At 34.8% G+C, this 19,747-nt stretch overlaps 2 protein-coding genes across 6 annotated transcripts in view; one reads left to right on the top strand and one right to left on the bottom strand.

Moving 5' to 3' along the window:
* The first annotated feature begins 757 nt into the window (after positions 1-757).
* Positions 758-3,435, top strand: mfsd5 (major facilitator superfamily domain containing 5). Of its 3 annotated transcripts, none has more exons than XM_051095707.1 (3): positions 758-828; positions 1,094-1,201; positions 1,730-3,435. In XM_051095707.1, the coding sequence occupies exon 3, from the start codon at positions 1,815-1,817 to the stop codon at positions 3,258-3,260; it is 1,446 nt and encodes a 481-aa protein (XP_050951664.1). In that variant the 5' UTR covers positions 758-828; positions 1,094-1,201; positions 1,730-1,814; the 3' UTR covers positions 3,261-3,435. The 3 variants fall into 3 exon arrangements, with proteins under 3 accessions (XP_050951664.1, XP_050951665.1, XP_050951662.1); XM_051095705.1 differs by having other exon boundaries at positions 776-934; XM_051095708.1 differs by lacking the exon at positions 1,094-1,201 and having other exon boundaries at positions 770-828.
* A 1,574-nt stretch (positions 3,436-5,009) lies between these two features.
* Positions 5,010-19,747, bottom strand: part of gdap1l1 (ganglioside induced differentiation associated protein 1-like 1) — a 35,583-nt gene continuing 20,845 nt past the window's right edge. For 2 of the 3 annotated variants that reach the window (XM_051097141.1, XM_051097142.1), the window contains exons 3-7: positions 13,185-13,377; positions 9,546-9,719; positions 8,851-8,945; positions 8,290-8,404; positions 5,010-6,902 (exon numbers count right to left, since the gene is read on the bottom strand). In XM_051097141.1, coding sequence (XP_050953098.1) covers positions 6,559-6,902; positions 8,290-8,404; positions 8,851-8,945; positions 9,546-9,719; positions 13,185-13,377 — 921 coding nt within the window. In that variant the 3' untranslated portion in view covers positions 5,010-6,558. Of the gene's footprint in view, positions 6,903-8,289; positions 8,405-8,850; positions 8,946-9,545; positions 9,720-13,184; positions 13,378-16,995; positions 17,272-19,747 lie in introns of those variants that run through there. The other variant, XM_051097143.1, reaches the window with a different exon arrangement.

The raw sequence follows: 19,747 nt of genomic DNA on the forward strand, positions 1-19,747 counted from the left end.
GTTAAAATTTCAAATTGGTGATCGTTAAAACTTTGAATATTAATGTCAACGCTGGACACATTTGTTTTGGAAAAACAAAACACCGTTTTCCCTCTTCAACTAGTTTAATGTTTAATGGGGCAGCTAGCAATGTACAACAGTGTATACATATGCCATTCTGTCTCTTTTTTTCAGAAACGACATTTGCCGTTATGCCACAATGACATTATATTTCAAATAATTGTGTTTAATGGTGGACATGGTGGTGGTGGATGACATTTTTAATAAATATCAAATTCTTAGCAAGTTCTTGCTAGCTAAGGCTAAATTTATAGCTGGCATAGGTACACCAAATACACAAAACTTAAGATATTTTCACACTTTTTGGATATTTTGTCAAAATATTTTTTAAACCGTGCATGATATAAATATTCTGCTTACTCTTACCTTAATTTTAGTCTTCTTCAATGATTTCATCATATATGTCACATTCATCTTAAGCCACAAACATGTGTTGGCGCCGAATAAAAGATTAAGTCATGGTAAAAAGTTCCAGGATAGTTTTGGTATAAAACTTCTAAGTTAAATGTTTTCAATTTGACGCTTTTAACGTAAACACGATTAATCTAGCGTTGATTAGTAAACTTGATGGAGCGTTTTGGTAGTACTCTAATTAATATTCATATTGTCAGCCTGCTTAGTGACCAATCAGAGTGCGGTACTCTGAACGCCGAGACACGTAATTAATATTCATAAGCTAAGCGCAGGCGTCCTTCGTGTGTTTTGCGTCATTTTGAGTAACCCGGAAACACACACGGATGTCTTAGAGAAGATAGACGACTATTGAAGGTATTTCTGCTGTAAAATCTTCTGAACTCATGGCATAGGAAAGGTATTTTATCTCCCAAAATCAGCGGAGACATTTCAAACCCTTAAGGGGGGTGTTAAGAGTAAGGTAGGTGTATTTAAAGCGCTTAACCCAACAGTTAAGCATGTTAAAGCTTAGTGAAAAAGTCAAGTTGAATTTCAAAAATAGCATTCGTGTTTTTAAAGCATAATTTGGTGTTATTGGTCTGTTTCTATGTATTGATAATGGCTATGTGGCTTATTTCAGAAGTCAAGCTGTCAGCCTGTCATGATGATTTCTCCATTGGCCTTATCCAGCAGTTAGTTTTTGAATGTCACATGATGAAGAATGCCACTTTTGATAAGACATTTTGTGGTAAATAATTATTTTTTATTTGATTGACGTGTAACACGGGAAGACAAAACCAGTCATAAGGGTCAATTTCTTTAAATTGACATTTATTCATAATCTGAAAGCTGAATAAAGACACTTTACGTTGATCTATAGTTTGTTAAGATCGGACAATATTTGGCCGAGATACAACTATTTGAATCTGAAATCTAAGGGTGCAAAAAATAAAAAATACTGAGAATATCGTCTTTAAATTTGTCCAAATTAAGTTTTTATCAATGCATATTACTAATCAAAAATTACGTTTTGATATTAACGGTAGGAAATGTACAAAATATCTTCATGCAACATGATCTTTACTTAATATCCTAATGATTTTTGGCATAAAAGAAAAATAGATCATTTTGACCCATGCATTGTATTTGTACTGCATTGTAATGTATTGTATATACACCCGTGTTACTTATGACTGGTTTTGTAGTCCAGGGTCACATTCATTACCGATTTTGCACTCCATTCCTTATACTTGATTGTTTTTTTCCTTTCTTGCAGATGAACCATGAGTTTCACTGGACCAAGAGCTGTATAAGGATGCTGATTTAGGATTTGGGACTTCTTCAGTCACCTTTAGTCCATCATGTTTGTGACGGCATACCTCGCATTTATAGTTTTGGCGGGACTGTGCGTTACTTTAGAGATCACAGCCCGCCGTGTCACCTCGTCCCAGGCCACTCAGACGGCCGTCGCCAATCCGGCATTCCGACGTTTTCAGAAGCTCTTTCTGAAGGCGTACCTCCTGGCCCTCTGGGCAGACTGGCTGCAGGGACCTTACCTTTATAAACTGTACCGACATTACAACTTCCTGGAGTCTCAGATCGCCATCCTGTACGTATGTGGACTCGCTTCGTGCGTGCTTTTTGCGCCAGTGGCCGGCTGGCTACCACAGTTTCTGGGACGGAGACAGACGTGTCTCCTCTTCTGCCTATCTTATTCCATCTGCTGCATTACCAAGCTGTCACAAGACTATTTCATGCTCATGCTAGGACGTGTTTTAGGAGGCCTGTCCACCTCTTTGCTAACCACCGTGTTTGAGGCCTGGTATGTGCACGGTCACGTTGAGGTCCATGACTTTCCCAAAGAATGGATTCCTGTTACCTTCGGTAAGGTCGCAAATTGGAATCATGGATTGGCGGTTGCTGCTGGGCTGGTGGCGAACTTAATTGCCGAATGGCTCGGGTTGGGACCAGTCGCTCCGTTTCTCTTGGCGATTCCTAGCCTTGCTGCCTGCGCCTGGTTTGTGCTATCCGAGTGGGGTCAGGAGGACAAACAAGCGGCTGCCAGTGGAGACAAAAATGTCCCACTTCTTAATCCTCTCAACGCCCCAAAGTTGCAAATGTCAACACGGGCCCGTTTTTGGCGAAGCTGTCTTGATGGACTGCGCTGCTTGCTGTCGGACCGCCGTGTTATGCTTTTAGGAGGCGTTCAGGCACTTTTTGAAAGCGTCCTCTATATTTTTGTTTTTCTTTGGACTCCTGTGCTGGACCCACATGGGCCGCCATTGGGAATTGTGTTTTCCAGTCTGATGGCGGCCAGCATGGCTGGTTCCACGCTTTTTCGCCTAGCCACGTCAGCTCCGTATCGACTCCAACCTGGTCACCTGCTCTGCTTAGCTGTTCTGCTAGCTTTCTTCTCCTTCTTCATGCTAACGTTCTCCACCGTGCCCGGCCAGCCCCGGCCGAGGGAATCTCTGCTCGCCTTCCTTCTGCTTGAACTTGCCTGCGGGCTTTATTTCCCAGCTGTGAGTTTTCTCCAAGGCAGAGTGGTTCCAATGGAGCGCAGAGCTGCTGTGCTGGCGTGGTTTCGTTTGCCTCTTCACCTCCTGGCTTGTCTGGGGCTGCTGGCTCTTCACGGGGAGGTGTCTGGGTCCGGTGCGGGGGAGGCCGGTAGTGGCACCAGACACATGTTTGCAGGATGTGCGGGGATGATGCTGGCCGCTCTGCTTGCTGTCGTCAGCCTTTTCACTGTCGGCAGAAATGATGCTGACCTGAGACTAGAGGGGACCAAATTAGAGGGAGAAATCTGAGTTGTAGAAAGACGGACACTGGATTTCAATTGGACTTTGGTTTTATACTCTTTGTTTTTTCCTTATGAATGTTGTATTAGTTAAACAATTGTATTTATGGATTAAACAAAGCAGAAAGTATATGGTTTATTTTTTTCTTCTTAATAGAGCCAATAAACACTTTATGCTGATTGTTGATTGTTTTACTTTTTCTTTTTCTTCAAGAAAAACAAATCTTGTGCCAGGTAAAAAATAATTTTTACCTGACAAACAAACAAACCAGACCAGAGAGTATATTAACGATGCGATCAGTCACAACATATTTAAGAGCCACAAAACCTATTGTAATTGTTAGAATAGCCAAGGATCAGCAATCTCCACGTAACTGATCAGGCAGACCAAACCATAAGTTGTAGAAACTTGGAGGGATGGTAGTACTCACACAGTCTACAATGTCACCAAAGCTCGCCCCATTCTGCCTGATGGGGGCGCTACAGCGATCAAAAGTACGAAATCACTCATAACTTCTAAACTGTTCATCACAGACTCAAGTGTCTTATTTTGTTGGAAGCCTTAGGTCATGCCAGACAAAACACATGCATAAATTTGTCCGTCACCCTGGCAAAACTTTTGGGTATTTTGCATTTTTTTGTAAAAACCTACTTTTGCGAACTAGTCCTAGGTTTTTCGCCCGATTAGAACCAAACCAGTGCAGGAAGATTCTCTAGAGAGTGAATATCAATAATTATCAAAAATGTTGAATTTTCGACTCTTCCTTGTAAAGGGACACCAAAGGATTTGAAAGCGGCAGTGCCGCTTTTGCTAAAACGGCTATAACTTTTGAATGGAAGGAGATATCTTGAGATACTCATAACGCGTATGTAAGAGCTGAATCTAAGGTCACATGAAAAAAAGTCGTGGAGCTTGGCCACTTGGTGGAGCTATAATAGAAAAAAAACATGATAATGGCCATAAGTGCGCAACCGTTTGTCCTGGCGACATGAAAATCACTATGCGCGGTCTTGGACATTTGCGTATCTCAAAAAAGGGCTGCCATATGCCTATGTACTTTGAGCACCTATTAGACAAGGTTAACGGCGGTAGATTGGAACGAAACTCGGTGGGCCTGTTTGACTCACGGTCTTAAAGGTCTGTGAGAAATTTTAAAGAAATCAGCCTCTTAGGGGCGATATCGCATTTTTCAAGGGCATAAACGATTGTATATTGCATGCTTTTTCACACATGTGCACGATATTTGTATCACATGATAGAACTCCTCGTTTCAAACAACTTCGCCTCTAGAATTGCAGCTGTCAATCAAAAACTTACTTTTGCGAACTAGTCCTAGGTTTTTCATTCAATCTTGAAAAAAAAACACTGCAGTGCAATTCTCTGGACTCTCTAGATCAATAATTATCAAAAAATTATTGAAACTTACCCTTTGGGAAGCTATAACGGGGTCACTTAGAAAAGGGGCATGTCCAAAAACGGCTAAAAGCCCATTAAGCCAAAACAAATTTATGATTTACCATGATTTAGGTAGTTACAGGCTTAATAAATAATATAGAATGTCTTTTTTCATATGTGCTTAAATGCCTTAAAGTGCTTGTAATCGCTGCTTGCAGCTATATTTATTGTAAATATATATAATGGCTTTGTTTTATACCAAAAGTAACCTGTTCTGTCAGTCTTTCACTGAGTGAGATCATTAACTAGCATTTTTGAGATTATCATCTATAGCTTGTGCTCCACACAGACCATACAAAGAGGTTAATGTAAGCATTTTCATTTATTGAAATCGATGGCAACTGAACAAATTAAGGCTCATGAACAAACATCTTAGAAAGCACTGTAAATAAATGCATATTTTAAAAATATAAAAATAAAAATTACAAAATAAAAAAATCTATTGTGAAGTCTAATGACCACAGACATCAATATATTTCTCATGTATTACTTTAACTCCCAGTCATTCCGTTTTAGAGTAGGGCTCGCCACTTATCGCAATTTATAACAAACATTCCAGATTAAGTACTTTTTTGATTTTTGAAGTGCTGCGATAATAATCTCAGACACTGTACTATACATTTGTTGTTATAATATTGAAAATGACTAACAGCAGTACATAAAATTAAATCATAAGAGTATGCATCTTCACCATTGTATATGGCTTGTGTGTGAGGTGGTATAGAACTCTCATACAGTGTATAGAATTCAGTTATATTCTTGTGTTCACTGCATGGCAAAGATTTAATGTTGTCTCACAGTTTTTTTCTAAGTCAAGTTGAGTTTAATGTACAAATGAACTTATAAAGAAAGAAACCTATCATTGTCTTTGGTTATAAACCCATTAAATTAACAGTGGCATGCTTAAAATGGATATACTAGTTTAGGTGACCATTTGATTTTGAGTAAAAGTCTAGTTTTTCTATTGAATATCAAGCGTGCTTGCTTTCATATTAAACATCGCAGTATCTTTTACACTTACATTCACATTTCTATACCACCTCCATTTCTCATCATGTGACTCAGTAGACTTTGGACGACTTTGCTAGTGATAAAACAAAGAGAAAGAATACAATTAAATAGGAAAGAAAATGCTCAGATTGGCAGTCTTATGAGGAACATTCTGTTCTCAGTGTTTTTGCATTCTTGGTAAAGTGTAATATTCCGAAAATGTAGGCCTGTAAAATGTTTGCAATCACTGATTCTTCTCATTAAATGCCAGAGCAAACAGTTTCAGACCAGAAAGTTTTCATGCTAACAGCAATGTGTTGCTAATAAAGTGTTTCATCTGTGATCTGCACTAAAAAGTGAATGACTAAATGTTAAGTTTTGCAGAATAGTCTGATCACTTTGAGTTTCTTTAAATTAGAAGTGAAAAGTGTTTTGAAACCCATTAATAATGCAAAATATGAATTAATTAATAAACATTATTTTGGGCCGTTGTGCTGTATCATATAACCGAATTAACCTACAGGTGTCCTAAATGGCTGAATGTGTAGTGTTTATAATCTGGACAGAACAACACAACATAGTTATGGTGTATGCAAGCCTAATATGAACAAAATAAACCAGTAAATCATAAAAAAAGTAAATAAATCATGAAGGCATTCATTACCAGAGAAGGTGCTGTTAAGTAGAATTCCTAGTCTTGGAATGTTCTCATTATATATTTATTTAATTATTCACCCAAGTAAGTAATAGTGTTAATCTCTGTAATATTGTCTTGTTTTTCCTGCTCTCGTAAAACAGTGTTACCGAAAAGTTCGAACGTCACACAGATACACATACACAAAACACTACAAGAGCACATTCACTACATGTATTTCTTTTTTAAAAACCAATAGGCAAAATAGCCCATCCCCCCGAGAGAGCCCATTAGGAAGGACGCGCCAAAGAAGGACGGCGGCTTCTTTTTTACCATTCGGAATGCATTGGGTAGAACCGCAGAGAGCAGGGTCGTGTGGATGTCCCCCAGCACCTTGCGGAAAGCGTAACGCTTCTGCACCCGCTCAAAAAACGACTGCAGGTTCGGCCGGCTCCCGTCCTCCCAGTATTTCCTTGAGAGTCCCAAGAACTTGAGCCTGTGCAATGTGGCTCCAAGACAAATATCAGCTAGTGTAAAAGTAGGTCCACAAAGCCATAATTCACATTTCTGACCTGTGTAGAAAGCAAAGACAACTTGTAAGATCAAAAACAACAGTTCTTAAAGGCCCATCGGTGCTTTAAAACACGAAGTGTTATTCTATGCGTTGAGGTAGTTTCAACACAAATGTCCCGCCCCCTTTTTTAAATAGCTAATAGCATTTTGTTTGTATCACAGCTTGGGCCAGAGACGTTGGGCTCAGTAAAGCTGCATTTGACAGCGTATGACAGCCACAATCTCATCCATATCGCTATATAATATAGCATTCAGTGCAGAATTCAAATGCGTCCAATACGTTTTGTGGTCTACACCGATTCACACATATGATCCGCTCCATGCTATCGTCTCTCTGGACCAGAGCAGACTGTGTGTGTGTGTGTCCAAACTTCTTTCGTCCCAATGAAAAGCATATTTACACTGTCTGAATCGTTCCCTATCCCCTATCCCCTATATAGTGCATTACATGCCATTCGCTGTAGAGAAAATACTAACTCTGTGAACAAGTGACAGAATTCAACTGTAGCTTTAGTGTCTATTTGTAGTGTAGGGGGCGGGACACTTCAGATTCTAGAGAGCATTTGATTGGACGGAATTTTTAGTGAGAAGCTGAAGTGCAGGTGATGTCATCAGATCCATATTATAAGTTAGAGACTAAGTTTTGAATGATTATATCTTGTAAATCTAACGCTAACATATTCATACTAAAAGCCATAAAACTTCTATTCTGATTTCATGAGGACTCTAAGGCAGGGTTATTGTAGTTGACTAAAACTATTAAAAAACGTTCGAACATGAAACAAAATCAACTGGAAATAAAATAAAAAAAAAAAGCAATTACATAAATTACAGCTAGTTGTCAAAGCAACACTTCTCATTTTCATTTAGTTTGACAATGTACTAAAATAACTAAAATTAAATTAATAAAACTGTACAGACAACTGGAAAAAAAAAACCTAATAAAATGACAAACATAACTAAAAATTTACCTAAAATTAAAATAAAAAAAATTAAAATCTAACACCAATTCAAAATATTAATAAAAACTATAACAGTACCTCAAAAATACAAAAAAAAAAGCTAATAATTATAATGTTAAAAAATACATACATACAAATATGAATTCCTATGATTTACAAGAATTACATGACAAAATGCACCAACAATTTATTTATTATTTAATTAAAGGTCATGTTTTAAAAAATGTTATTTCATATATATATATTTTTTCATTTAAGTACAATATAAATGTATTTTATTATGGTTATTATGGTATGTATTTCATTTTTATTCATGTTGTTTTGTTTTAATAAAATAAAATAATATACGTTTATTTTATTAAGGCTATGTTATTAGTATTTTATTTGAATATTAAAATTTTCATTAAGTTAACAGAAAACATACCTTGATATTCCAGTTTTCTTTTTTCCAGCTCTGCCTCTACCTGGTCTAGCACCATTGCCAACTCACCAAGAATTTTTTTCAGGTAGTTCACATTGTCGTGATCCAAGATCTTCGCCTGCAAAATGTAAGTATTCAACACAAGTATTATTTTTTAATTTTCATATTAAAAAATAAAGAACTGCATGACTGCAGTTTAATCTCATATTTCAGCTAAGACAAAATATACTGTATGCTATCCATCTTTTTCTTTCCGTTAGAATCGGCGCAGCCATTTGTACATTTCATGGATCTGGCTTCCGGTCTCATCCGCGTCCCCCTATTTCTCCCCCTATAAATACCATATTATTTTAATATATTATCCTAATTATGAGCACACACTGGTTTGTAGTGCAGACAGTTTTACTGTTAGCTGCACATTATTATTCTTCTCGTTATTTCCCTATAGCGGCTAATGAACCGGGTGTCTCGCCCATAGGCTTACCTCCATGTTGAAGAAAAAGCTAAACAGTATCCATCCAAAATGTGCTACACATAATGTATGCATTGAAACTGCTGACATACCATGAGTTTTTTCTGCTTGGAGAGGTATGGTTCTGTCAACTGGGGTTCCTCATGGTCCAACTTCATCAGTTCAGATGCTGCATTGGCCAAATGTCCTAACAGAAATCAGACCATATTGTCTAATTTAGTAAAAGAACTTCCATCTGGTTACACATTATTCGTGTTTTGTAGGAGTTCCTTCATCCTTCATTTAGTTAACACTGTCAGGCAGCACATTGTAAACAGCACATCTGCAAATTTGTAATGTTCCTGACAACTAATTAAGTAATTTAATAAGACTTCACGTATAAAATCACAGCAGTGACTGTGATAAACAACACCTTTCATAGGAACTCCCTCCAAGTTATGAACTATAAAAGAGATTTATGTGCAATTATGCCGGGTTTCCGTGACATAATTTATTTTGCCGCAACACACTGGTCGGATCAACTCTTTACTTGCGTTGTACTGTAGATTCAATGTCGATGAACTCTGTATAAGTAGGCCAGGCACTACAGCATTTTGGGGAGAGGATGTTTTACCAATTTATACTCAACAATTGAGACAGCAGTTCAAAACATGTAATCTGAGAAGTAAAATCATGCCCTACTAAGCAGGTTTTGCAAAGAGTCAGATGCTTTGCTTTCTATGCATTTCACAAAGAAAAATGTTCTTTAGTAGGAATTAATGTTGCACTGAATTGTTGCATCACTTACTACGTATTTCAGCAGTGGCGTACTTTGGGATCATGGAGTCAGTTGTGAGTTCAGGGTGCAGGATGCATCCATGTGTGTAAGCATCCATGGGCAGCCCATCCAGCAGCTCGCGGTACTGCTGTACCCTTGCATACATGGGAGTTCCTTTATCTGGAATCAGCTGGGCTACTGTGTCTGAAAGAAAAAAAGAACGCACACACACACAAAGATAGTGTTTTAATGTGCATAAATATAGCCATGTCTTTTCTGATCTTGTCATATACTTAAAGGAATAGTTCACCCAAAAATCTAAATTCTGTCATTAATTACCCTCATGTTGTTCAAACCTGTAAGACCTTCATTCATCTTTAGAACACAAATTAGAATATTTTTGAGCTTTCTGACCCTGCATAGTCAGCAACGCAACTACCATGTTCAAGGCCTTCATTGAAAAAAACAATTTGTTGAATCAACTTGAAAATAATTTGTAACCTGCCTTCCTTAAAATTTTAAGTTCAGTCAACTAAAATAAGTTTATTCAACTTGAAATATTAAGTTGTACTAAGTAACAACTTGGATATTTGTATTTGCTAGACTTAACAGATGGGTAAGTAACCCAGCTGCCTTAATTTTAAGTTGATTCAACTCAAATATTGTTTTTTTTTTAGTTGACTGAACTTAAAATAATTTGTAACCTGGCTGCTTTAAAATTTTAAGTTCAGTCAACTCAAAAAAAAGTTTATTCAACTTGAATGTTAAATTATTAACTTAGATATTTGAGTTGAATCAACTTAAAATTTTAAGGCAGCTGGGTTACCTACCCATCTGTTAAGTCTAGCAAACACAAATATCTAAGTAACTTAGTACAACTTAACATTTCAAGTTGAATAAACTTATTTTAGTTGACTGAACTTAAAATTTTAAGGCAGCAGGGTAACAAATAGTTTTAAGCAGACTCAACAAATTGTATTTTTTTATTTTTTTTAAGGTAATAAGGACATTTATAAAATGGTCCACGTGACATCAGTGGTTCAACCGTATTTTATGAAGCTACAAGAATACTTACTTATGCACAAAGAAAACAAAAATAATGACTTTATTCAACTATTTATTTTCTTCCGTGTCAGTCTTTGATGTGCACTAACAAATAAGTAAGGCTGGGCAAAAAATTGCAAGTCATCCTCTCTGTCGAAATCATCAGACATGTTTACGAAGACTGTTATGTACAGCATGTGTCATCTTCTGCTTGTAAACAAGGTGCAGTGCATCTGGGTTCTACATTTTTGTTTTTTTTTCGTGCACAAAAAGTATTTTGGTAGCTTCATAAAATCATGGTTGAACCACTGATGTCACATGGACTATTTTAACAATTTACTAGCTTTCTGGGCCATAAAACGTTTCAGTTGCATTGCTGTCTATGCAGGGTCAGAAAGCTCTCAATTTTATCAAAAATATCGTATTTTGTGTTCTGAAGATGAACCAAGGACTTACAGGTTTGAACCTGGAAGCCTGATGTATACGTATTTTTATAAAATTTTATGTCTATTATTTCATATGTCTGGCTTTAAGATGAATACAATGTTAACAGCAGTTTTTTCATACATGATGGATGTCTTTGTCTGTTAATGACCAATCTAAAGACTGAATTTAGATTTAGTCAAACATTTGGTGTCAATAACAAAGTGAGAAAAGCAATCATATCTATCATATCTGGTAAGAATAAGCCTATAGTGTTATTACACTGGGACAGATGGAGGATGGTACGAAGGGGTATCTCATTTTACACTGCCCTGCACCTCCAGCATGCTGACCTGCAGGTCTCCGAGATCAATTCAGCCAATAAATGCACGATCAAACATCTCTCTGTTACCCTGGCACACAAACAGCTGCATTATGCCACACCACCAAGCCACAAACATCATGAAAATCTTCCTTGTCCACTCTACCAGGCCTCATTATAAAATATCATTTAAAGCTGTAGATGGCAATTGCAAAGCAGGTTGGCCAGTAGCATTTTAACAACTCATTAACACCATACACAACATGATGAAAAAGCAGACTTCACAGTAAATATGTGACCCTGGACCACAAAACCGGTCTTAAGTAGCGTGGGTATATTTATAGCAATAGCCAAAAATACATTGTATGGGTCAAAATGATTACATTTTCTTTTATGCCAAAAATCATTAGAATATTAAGTAAAGATCATGCTCAATGAAGACATTTTGTAAATATCCTACCGTAAATATATCAATATATTTATATCAAAACGTAATTGATTAGTAATGTGCATTGCTGAGAATTTCATTTGGACAATTTCAAAGGCGATTTTCTCAATATTTTGATTTTTCTGCACCCTCAGATTCCAGATTTTCAAACAGCTGCATCTCGAACAAATATTGTTATATCCTAACAATCATACATCAATAGAAAGCTTATTTATTAAGCTTTCAAATGAAGTAGAAATCTCAATTTAAAATAAACTGACCCTTATGACTGGTTTTGTGGTCACATATGTCAGACATGTTTTTCAGATGTTTATATGTTTTTTATGCATTCAAAGTGAATTAGGCTTCATTTTAACATTTGCAGTGCAAACTATAACTCTAAATACTGCATTTTTGGATTTGCTTTATCTTAAAACATTTAACATATAAACTAAATTTAAACTTCATTTTAAAAAATGTCCTTTTTGTAAGTCAAAACGAAAAAAAAAAAAAAATTGAAAGAATAGACAGTGTTCAAAATGCAAATCGAGTTTCATATCTAATTGATTCATCAGATATGTTACTACATCACGGATATATTTGTGTTCGGACACTCTAAAAATGAAAACTATAGTTCAGGAGTGTCTGCTTCGATCTCTTTCATTGAGCTTGAGTGATCACACTCAGCTCTTATCACTTAAATGAGTGAGTGATCTTGGATCAGAGACAAGCTTCAGTGAAAACACCCCCACACTCAAACTGTGAAGACATTCAAAACGACACACAGCAATGCAGCCGTGTGAGAGAAAATATAGTGCACTACACTGATTGTGATTCTGATTTAGTGCTTACAATTTTTGATATTTTTGATTGAATCCAAGAGCTTTCTGGCCCTGCATAGACAGCATCGCAACTGACACGTTCAAGGCCCAGAAAGGTAGTAAGGATTTTATTCAACAATTTTTATCTCTTCCGCATCAGTCTCCACCAATATTCACAAGAGTACCACGTCAACAATACAGTTGAACCACTAATGCCACATGGACTATTTTATCGATGTCCCTACTACCTTTCTGGGGATTAAACGTATCAGTTGTGTTGCTGTCTATGCAGGGTCAGAAAGCTCTCGGATTTTATCAAATATATCTTAATTTGTGTTCTGAAGATGAACGAAGGTCTTACGGGTTTAGAACGACATGAGGGTGAGTAATTAATGACAGAATTTTTATTTTGGGGGGAACTTTAATCGAACTTAAAATGATTTCCTAGGCATCTAGATGAATATTCTGGGTGCAGAGTTACTATTCAGTACTATTTATTTATTTACAAAAAAATAAACTCTATTTACAATGAAAAAAAAAAAAAGAAATCATAAATAATGCCATAAAGCTGGAACAGTAACAAGCAAGGTGTTTGTCTGTACTCTGTAGTCATGAGTAAGTGGTTTGTTTACCTCCGATAAAGTTGGTCTCTATATAATCAATAATTTGGTTGTAGTCACTGACGATCGTGTCTCCGTGGATGAAAACCGGCACTTCCTCCCCTAGGTTGAGCCTCATGAACCAAGGCTCCTTGTGCTCAGTGAGAGGCAGACTGACATCCCGTTCTTCACACAGCAACCCTTTCTCATTGATCACCAGACGCACCTGCCACAAAACACACACATGACATCATCATGACATCATACTACCTTGAGATTCTTTAGGACAAGGATGTTCAAGTCTTTCTTTCTTCAGTTGAAAAGAAATTAAGGTTTTTAAGGAAAACATGCCAGAATTTTTCTCCATATAATGGACTTCAATGGTGGCCAATGGTTTGAAGGTCTAAATTGCCGTTTCATTGCAGCTTCAAAGGGCTCTACACGATCCCGGCTGAGGATTAAGGGTTTTATCTAGCAAAACGATTGGTCAAAATTAATAAAATTAATAAAGACACTAACATCCTGGATGACATAGGAGTGAGCAAATTATCAGGAATTTTTTATTCTGGAACTTAAACTAATCCTTTAACGTAAACTTAAACTAAAAGCATTAAATAATAATAATAATAATAATAATAATAATAAATAAAATTAAATAAAACTTGGATTAAAATAAATGTTAACTAAAAAAACACATTAAAAATTTATTTCAGCTTCTCGTACTAAATTAACTAAAAAATGATTTAAAAAAACTATATAGATATATACATAAAAAAAAACAAACTAAAATGACAAAAACAAACAGCACAATTACTAGTCAGCTTTCAATTTTATATAACTTCAATAATATATTTTGCTGATAATATAATCTGTAACAAAAAAAGGGTATTCAATTATAAAAATGCAAAATAAAAAAGACTGGAGAGACATTTGGAGCCTACCTTTTAACATTTATGCACATCACAAACCAGTAAAGAGATTTTCTCTATTTTGTCAACACTGTATCTGTTTAATAATCATTAAAATCAATATTAGTGTTAATGTGAGTTTTAAATGCATTCTAGTTTTAATTAAATGTCTGGCTGGCCAGCTGTTAGATATGTGATTAAACAAACCATTTATGGCTTGTAAGTCCAATTTTCTTCTTGTTTATCATTTAGCTCTAAGCAGTAATAACCATTATGACTCTCATTCGTTTTTTACTCAATATGCAATGTTTAAGATGTCTATTTGTATACATACTATATAAAGTCTACTGCAGTAACTATAGCAACTATACATACGTAGTAACTATAAATACAACATAAGAACATAGGAGATTTTGTATTCTGAGCTCTGACACTTTGGCATTAAGCTAAACAGCACAATCTGTTTGCTTTAAGTCTTTAAGTTTTCTTCCAGTTTTGGTTACAAGTAGCATTAAAGATACAATCCTGCTTTATACTACAAATCCAGATTAATCAATCAAGATAAAATGAGAGACTCTGACCAATGATTGACAAGAGCATCTTGAGCAAAGCCTAATGAATGTCAGGCTGTATTCAGCTTTGACTGTGCTGAGGTGTTGCAAAGCCAATAGACACATTTGATGAGGCACTTTGCAACAACTGTGTGATGTCTGGATTCAACCAAAATAATCAACAGGAAAAGACTCAGCCAGCATTACAGCTTAACTTTTTACAATTTCGTCAAGATGATACATCGATTAAATACAAATAATGACCAAAACAAATGCACAAGAGAGTGATATTTAAAGGTCAGCAGTACCAGTCTGTTTTCTGAGAAGTCATGGTTGTTTTGACGCTCATCCCTAGTAAATGTTCTCCAATTAATATTTTTATAAAATCAGTCAAAAACTAATTTCTCATGAGTCTTTGAGAGAAAACGCACTCAAGCTTTGCCATGTTTAACTGTATTTCTCAGTCTGTTGGTCAGTAAATCGGAGATGAATTTTGGCAGCTCATTGATTTTTTGCTCAGCTTTCCATGCAAGTCTGTAACTACTGTAATCAGCAAAATGAATCACTTTGTGATCTGAGCCTCACCGATGTTTTGCTCAATTTAATATCGTTGTGAGGAGTCAGGTTTAGCTTAGGTAACACGTGACATTCATTCAAATCATGTAAACACCAGCAGCAGACTGACTGGAGAGAAACATCTCTCGCACAACAAACGAGGCTGAGGCCTGGTGGGACATTCCACCAAATATAAGACCTTTTCCATTGTGAATCAGTGCATCAGATTTTTAGAACAATTTTTTAGATGAAGAATGTCTTTAAGTTTTAATAAAATGCATTATGCCATCCCACACTACACTGAACATTTTTACTATGCGTTTGAATATTGTGATGCCTTTAAAAAGGGTTGACAGTCATATTTAGCCATTTAGCCATTACTAGCCTTGTGCTCAAGGTCATGACACTACAAGGCGTTTCCTAGAAAGACAGTTTAACGCATAATATAAGTATCCACATTGTAATATAATATATATGCATTTGTTTGTGTGTGTGTGTATAATGTGCATTTTACATTTATATATAACAAACATTTCACACATTTACTCAAACACACAGTATTACATACATGGATATGTGTGTGTGTGTGTGTGTGTGTGTGTGTGTGTGTGTGTGTGTGTGTGTGTATTTTAATTTTGCATACTTATACACACACACATTTATATATGCACAATTTATAATATATACACAGACACCTATATTTATATATGTAATATTGTGTGTGTGAAATGTTTGTTATATATATATATATATATATATATATATATATATATATATATGACAATATATTTGTCATATATATGTAAAATAAACACACATACATATATATGTATACACACACACACACACTTTGCTGACAATATAATGACAATATAATTGAAAATAATAATTGAATAAAGAAAACTGTATTCAATTAGAAAAATGTAAAACAAAAGAATCATCACTAGTGTTTTAACACTATTAAATAAACATCATAATCATTTTCTGTGGTAATTTTGAACGCATTTAAATATATGCACATAAGAATTTATTTTATGCATTTAAAAGTGTGTTTGTGTAAACGTGAAATGTTTGTTAATTTTAAAATGCACACATTTTATATATTGTTTATATATATATCCGTATTAAAGAAATTTGTGTTTAATTAGAAAAAAAAAGTCTAGAATAAATAGTGTATGTTCTTAATCAAATTATGCATATTTGCTAATACAGCAGGGAGAAGTTGGAAAAAGAACTGAAAAAAAAAAAAAGTGTATTATTTTTTTCTGATGTTATTAAAAACGCCTGTAATAACATAGCAAAAGTTTGTGTCAGTTTTAATTGTTGAAATCATGGTTTACACATTCATGAGGGAAACGAAAGGCATTTCTGCCGTGGAATGACACAGGCTGAAATGTGCACGAAGCAACTGACAGCAGAATACGAAATCACCGTTTGTTTTTCACAAAGCTACCTCATTTTAATGAATAATTTAGAGTGCCATCATCCTCCAGAGCAAAGCAACACAAAACTCTACAACGACAGCCTTACACCCGTTATAAACAGTTACATCTGCTATGTATCAGCTCCCAAATCCATCTGATAGGCACTGTGCATATAACTGATCGATGATGTTGGGCTGCAGTGGACTTAGAGCTAGTCAAGTCCAAATGTTCCATCTTCTGCTGAGGTTTCGTAATGTCTTCATAAAGGACGCAACAGAACAGACAGGTAGGCCAATAAAACACGCATGCATCCATCCAGAGAAAGCGCAATGTTATGTGACTGACATTATTTGTCCCACTGCATAGTATAGATGCACCCACCATTTTCATGCTGTGTTTTTCTTACCTTTTGAGAGCTGAAGGACTGAGTCCAGTGGTACAGCACGAGCCTGTCTTTGGAGTATGGCTTGTGTTCTATCGTGGGCTCGTGACTCTCCTCTCCGTCTGTGATTTTGCCATCTTCGTCCATGGCTGATATGGGCCACCAGCTACAGTTGGTGGGAGTAACATTGTTGGAAGACGCCATGACAGAGGATTTTGTGCGTGTGAGAGAGGAGCAGAGAGAGAGAGAGAGAGAGAGAGAGAGAGAGAGAGAGAGAGAGAGAGAGAGGGAGGGAGGGAGGGAGGTAGGGGAGTGATGGAGGAAGAGCGCGGGGGGGATTTCAGCACCACGAACAGGGGCATCATCGACACGCCATCGGCAACCGCACTTTCGCGCCGCTGCTTTACCCTTTAAAAATATAGAAGGGCTCATGCAAAATACGGATCCCAAAGGAGATCGATTTAAAAATGCATAAATGCCATTTTTGTTATCATTTTGGTTTGATACATTTTTTTTAAGAGAAATTATTATAGAAATTAATATAGAAACTATTTTATACAAATAGTTTTGATTTATTGGCTCCAGAATGTCTAAACATAAAATTTCCTCGCACCTCGAATACACGATAATTATTTTCATAAATAAATAAAAGGCCATTGACACAGTCATGAGGGTCCTCTTTGTGAATTATTTATTTTTGTAAAGTGACAACAAAATGTCATATCTATCTATCTATCTATCTATCTATCTATCTATCTATCTACTGAAATATGTCCAGCACTCAGGAGATGTATTCAAGTAACTGTTTGTATGGATGTTATTTATTATTATTATTATTATTATTATTATTATTATTATTGTTATTATTAATTTTATTTATATTATTATTATTACAATATAATCTCTGGAAGGTTACATTTTTCTTTAAATGATTAAAAATATTTGTTAAAAAAAAAAAAAAAAGAAAATAATAATATTAATAATAAAAAAACCACACAACTAAAACATGCCCATCACAGAAGAGTTGTATTTTGTGTCAGTTGAATACGTTTTTGTTTTCTCTTTATTGCAATATAACCTCTGGATGGTTACAACATCTAGATTTTTATATATATATATATATATATACACACACACACACACACATACATATATAATAAAATTATTATTATTATTATTATATCATTATTATTATTATTATATTATATATTACAATAAATAATCTAGACATTACATCATCTAGATTATTTTTTTCTTTAAATTGATGATCTGGACAGTTCAGTTACAACATCTAGATTTTTTTTTCTTTAAATGATTACAAATATTTTGAAATATAATATAATATATATATATATATATATATATATATACACACACACATACTACCGTTCAAAAGTTTGGGGTCAGTAAGACTTGTAATAGTCTTTAAAGAAGTCTCTTATGCTCATCAAGGCTGCATTTATTTGATTAAATATATAGAAAAAAAACAGTAATATTGCAAAATGTTTTTACAATATAAAATAATGTTTTATTTTAACATACTTTAAAATAGAATTTATTCCTGTGATGAAAAGCTAAATTTTTATCAGCTGTTACTCCAGTCTTAAGTGTCACATGATCCTTCAGAAATCATTCTAATATGCAGATTTATTATTAGAATGATCAATGTTGGATAATATCAACAGTTGTGCTGCCAAATATTTTTTGGAACCTGTGATTATTTATTTATTTTTTTTTTTTTTCAGGATTCTTTCATGAATAACAAGTTTAAAAAGTACAGTGTTATTCAAAATATAAATATTTTATAACAATGTAAATTATTTATTATTAACTTTTAATAAACTTTTAATTATTAACTTAATACATCCTTGGTAAATAAAAGTATTAATTTCTTAAAAAAATAAAATATAAAAAAAAGAAACAATAAAAATGTACTGACCCCAAACTTTTGAACGGTAGTGTATATATATATAAATCTCTGGACATTTACATCATCTAGATTATTTTTCTTTAAATTATTAAAAATGTGTTAAAATTAAAAAGGAAGAAGAAACAGAAGATATTTTGTGTCAATTTAATGCATTTTATTATTATTATTATTATTATTATTACTACAGAGATTATATGTAATCTCTGGATGGTCTATAGATTTTATACTGACCAAACAATATTGTCTATTCCCTATCCCAACCCTAACCCTAAAACTACCCCTTACAGAAAACATGTTTGCATCGTTACACATTCAGATAAACACCATTTACTATTTGTAATAATTTTTTAACATTGTGGGGACCGCAATTTCAGGTTTTACTATCCTTGTGGGGACATTTGGTCCTCACAATCTAGCAAAAACAAGTACACACACACACACACAGACACACACACACACACCCCACCACCAACAACAACTCTGAAACATGCCCATCACAGAATATTCTGTATGAATGCCATTTTATTTTATTTTTTTTACTTTAAATAATTACAAATGCCACAAAACAAACAAACAAACAAACAAACAAACAAAAAAAAAAAAAAAAAAAAAAAACACATTACAATGTCCATTACTGAATTCAAATCATTGTCTGTATGGCATTTTAATGTATTTTAATAATCATTAATAATAAGACACAAATGCATTATAGATTCAAAATAAACTGACTATAAAACACTTGTCTCAAACGATGTGGTTTGTTCTGTTTAATAATGATCTTAAGTATGATTGAAAATCGCTGCAACTATAGCTGGTCACCGCAATACCACATAGCAACCAGCAGAG

Source organism: Labeo rohita, chromosome 23, assembly GCF_022985175.1.
Source record: "Labeo rohita strain BAU-BD-2019 chromosome 23, IGBB_LRoh.1.0, whole genome shotgun sequence".
Lineage (NCBI taxonomy): Eukaryota > Metazoa > Chordata > Actinopteri > Cypriniformes > Cyprinidae > Labeo > Labeo rohita.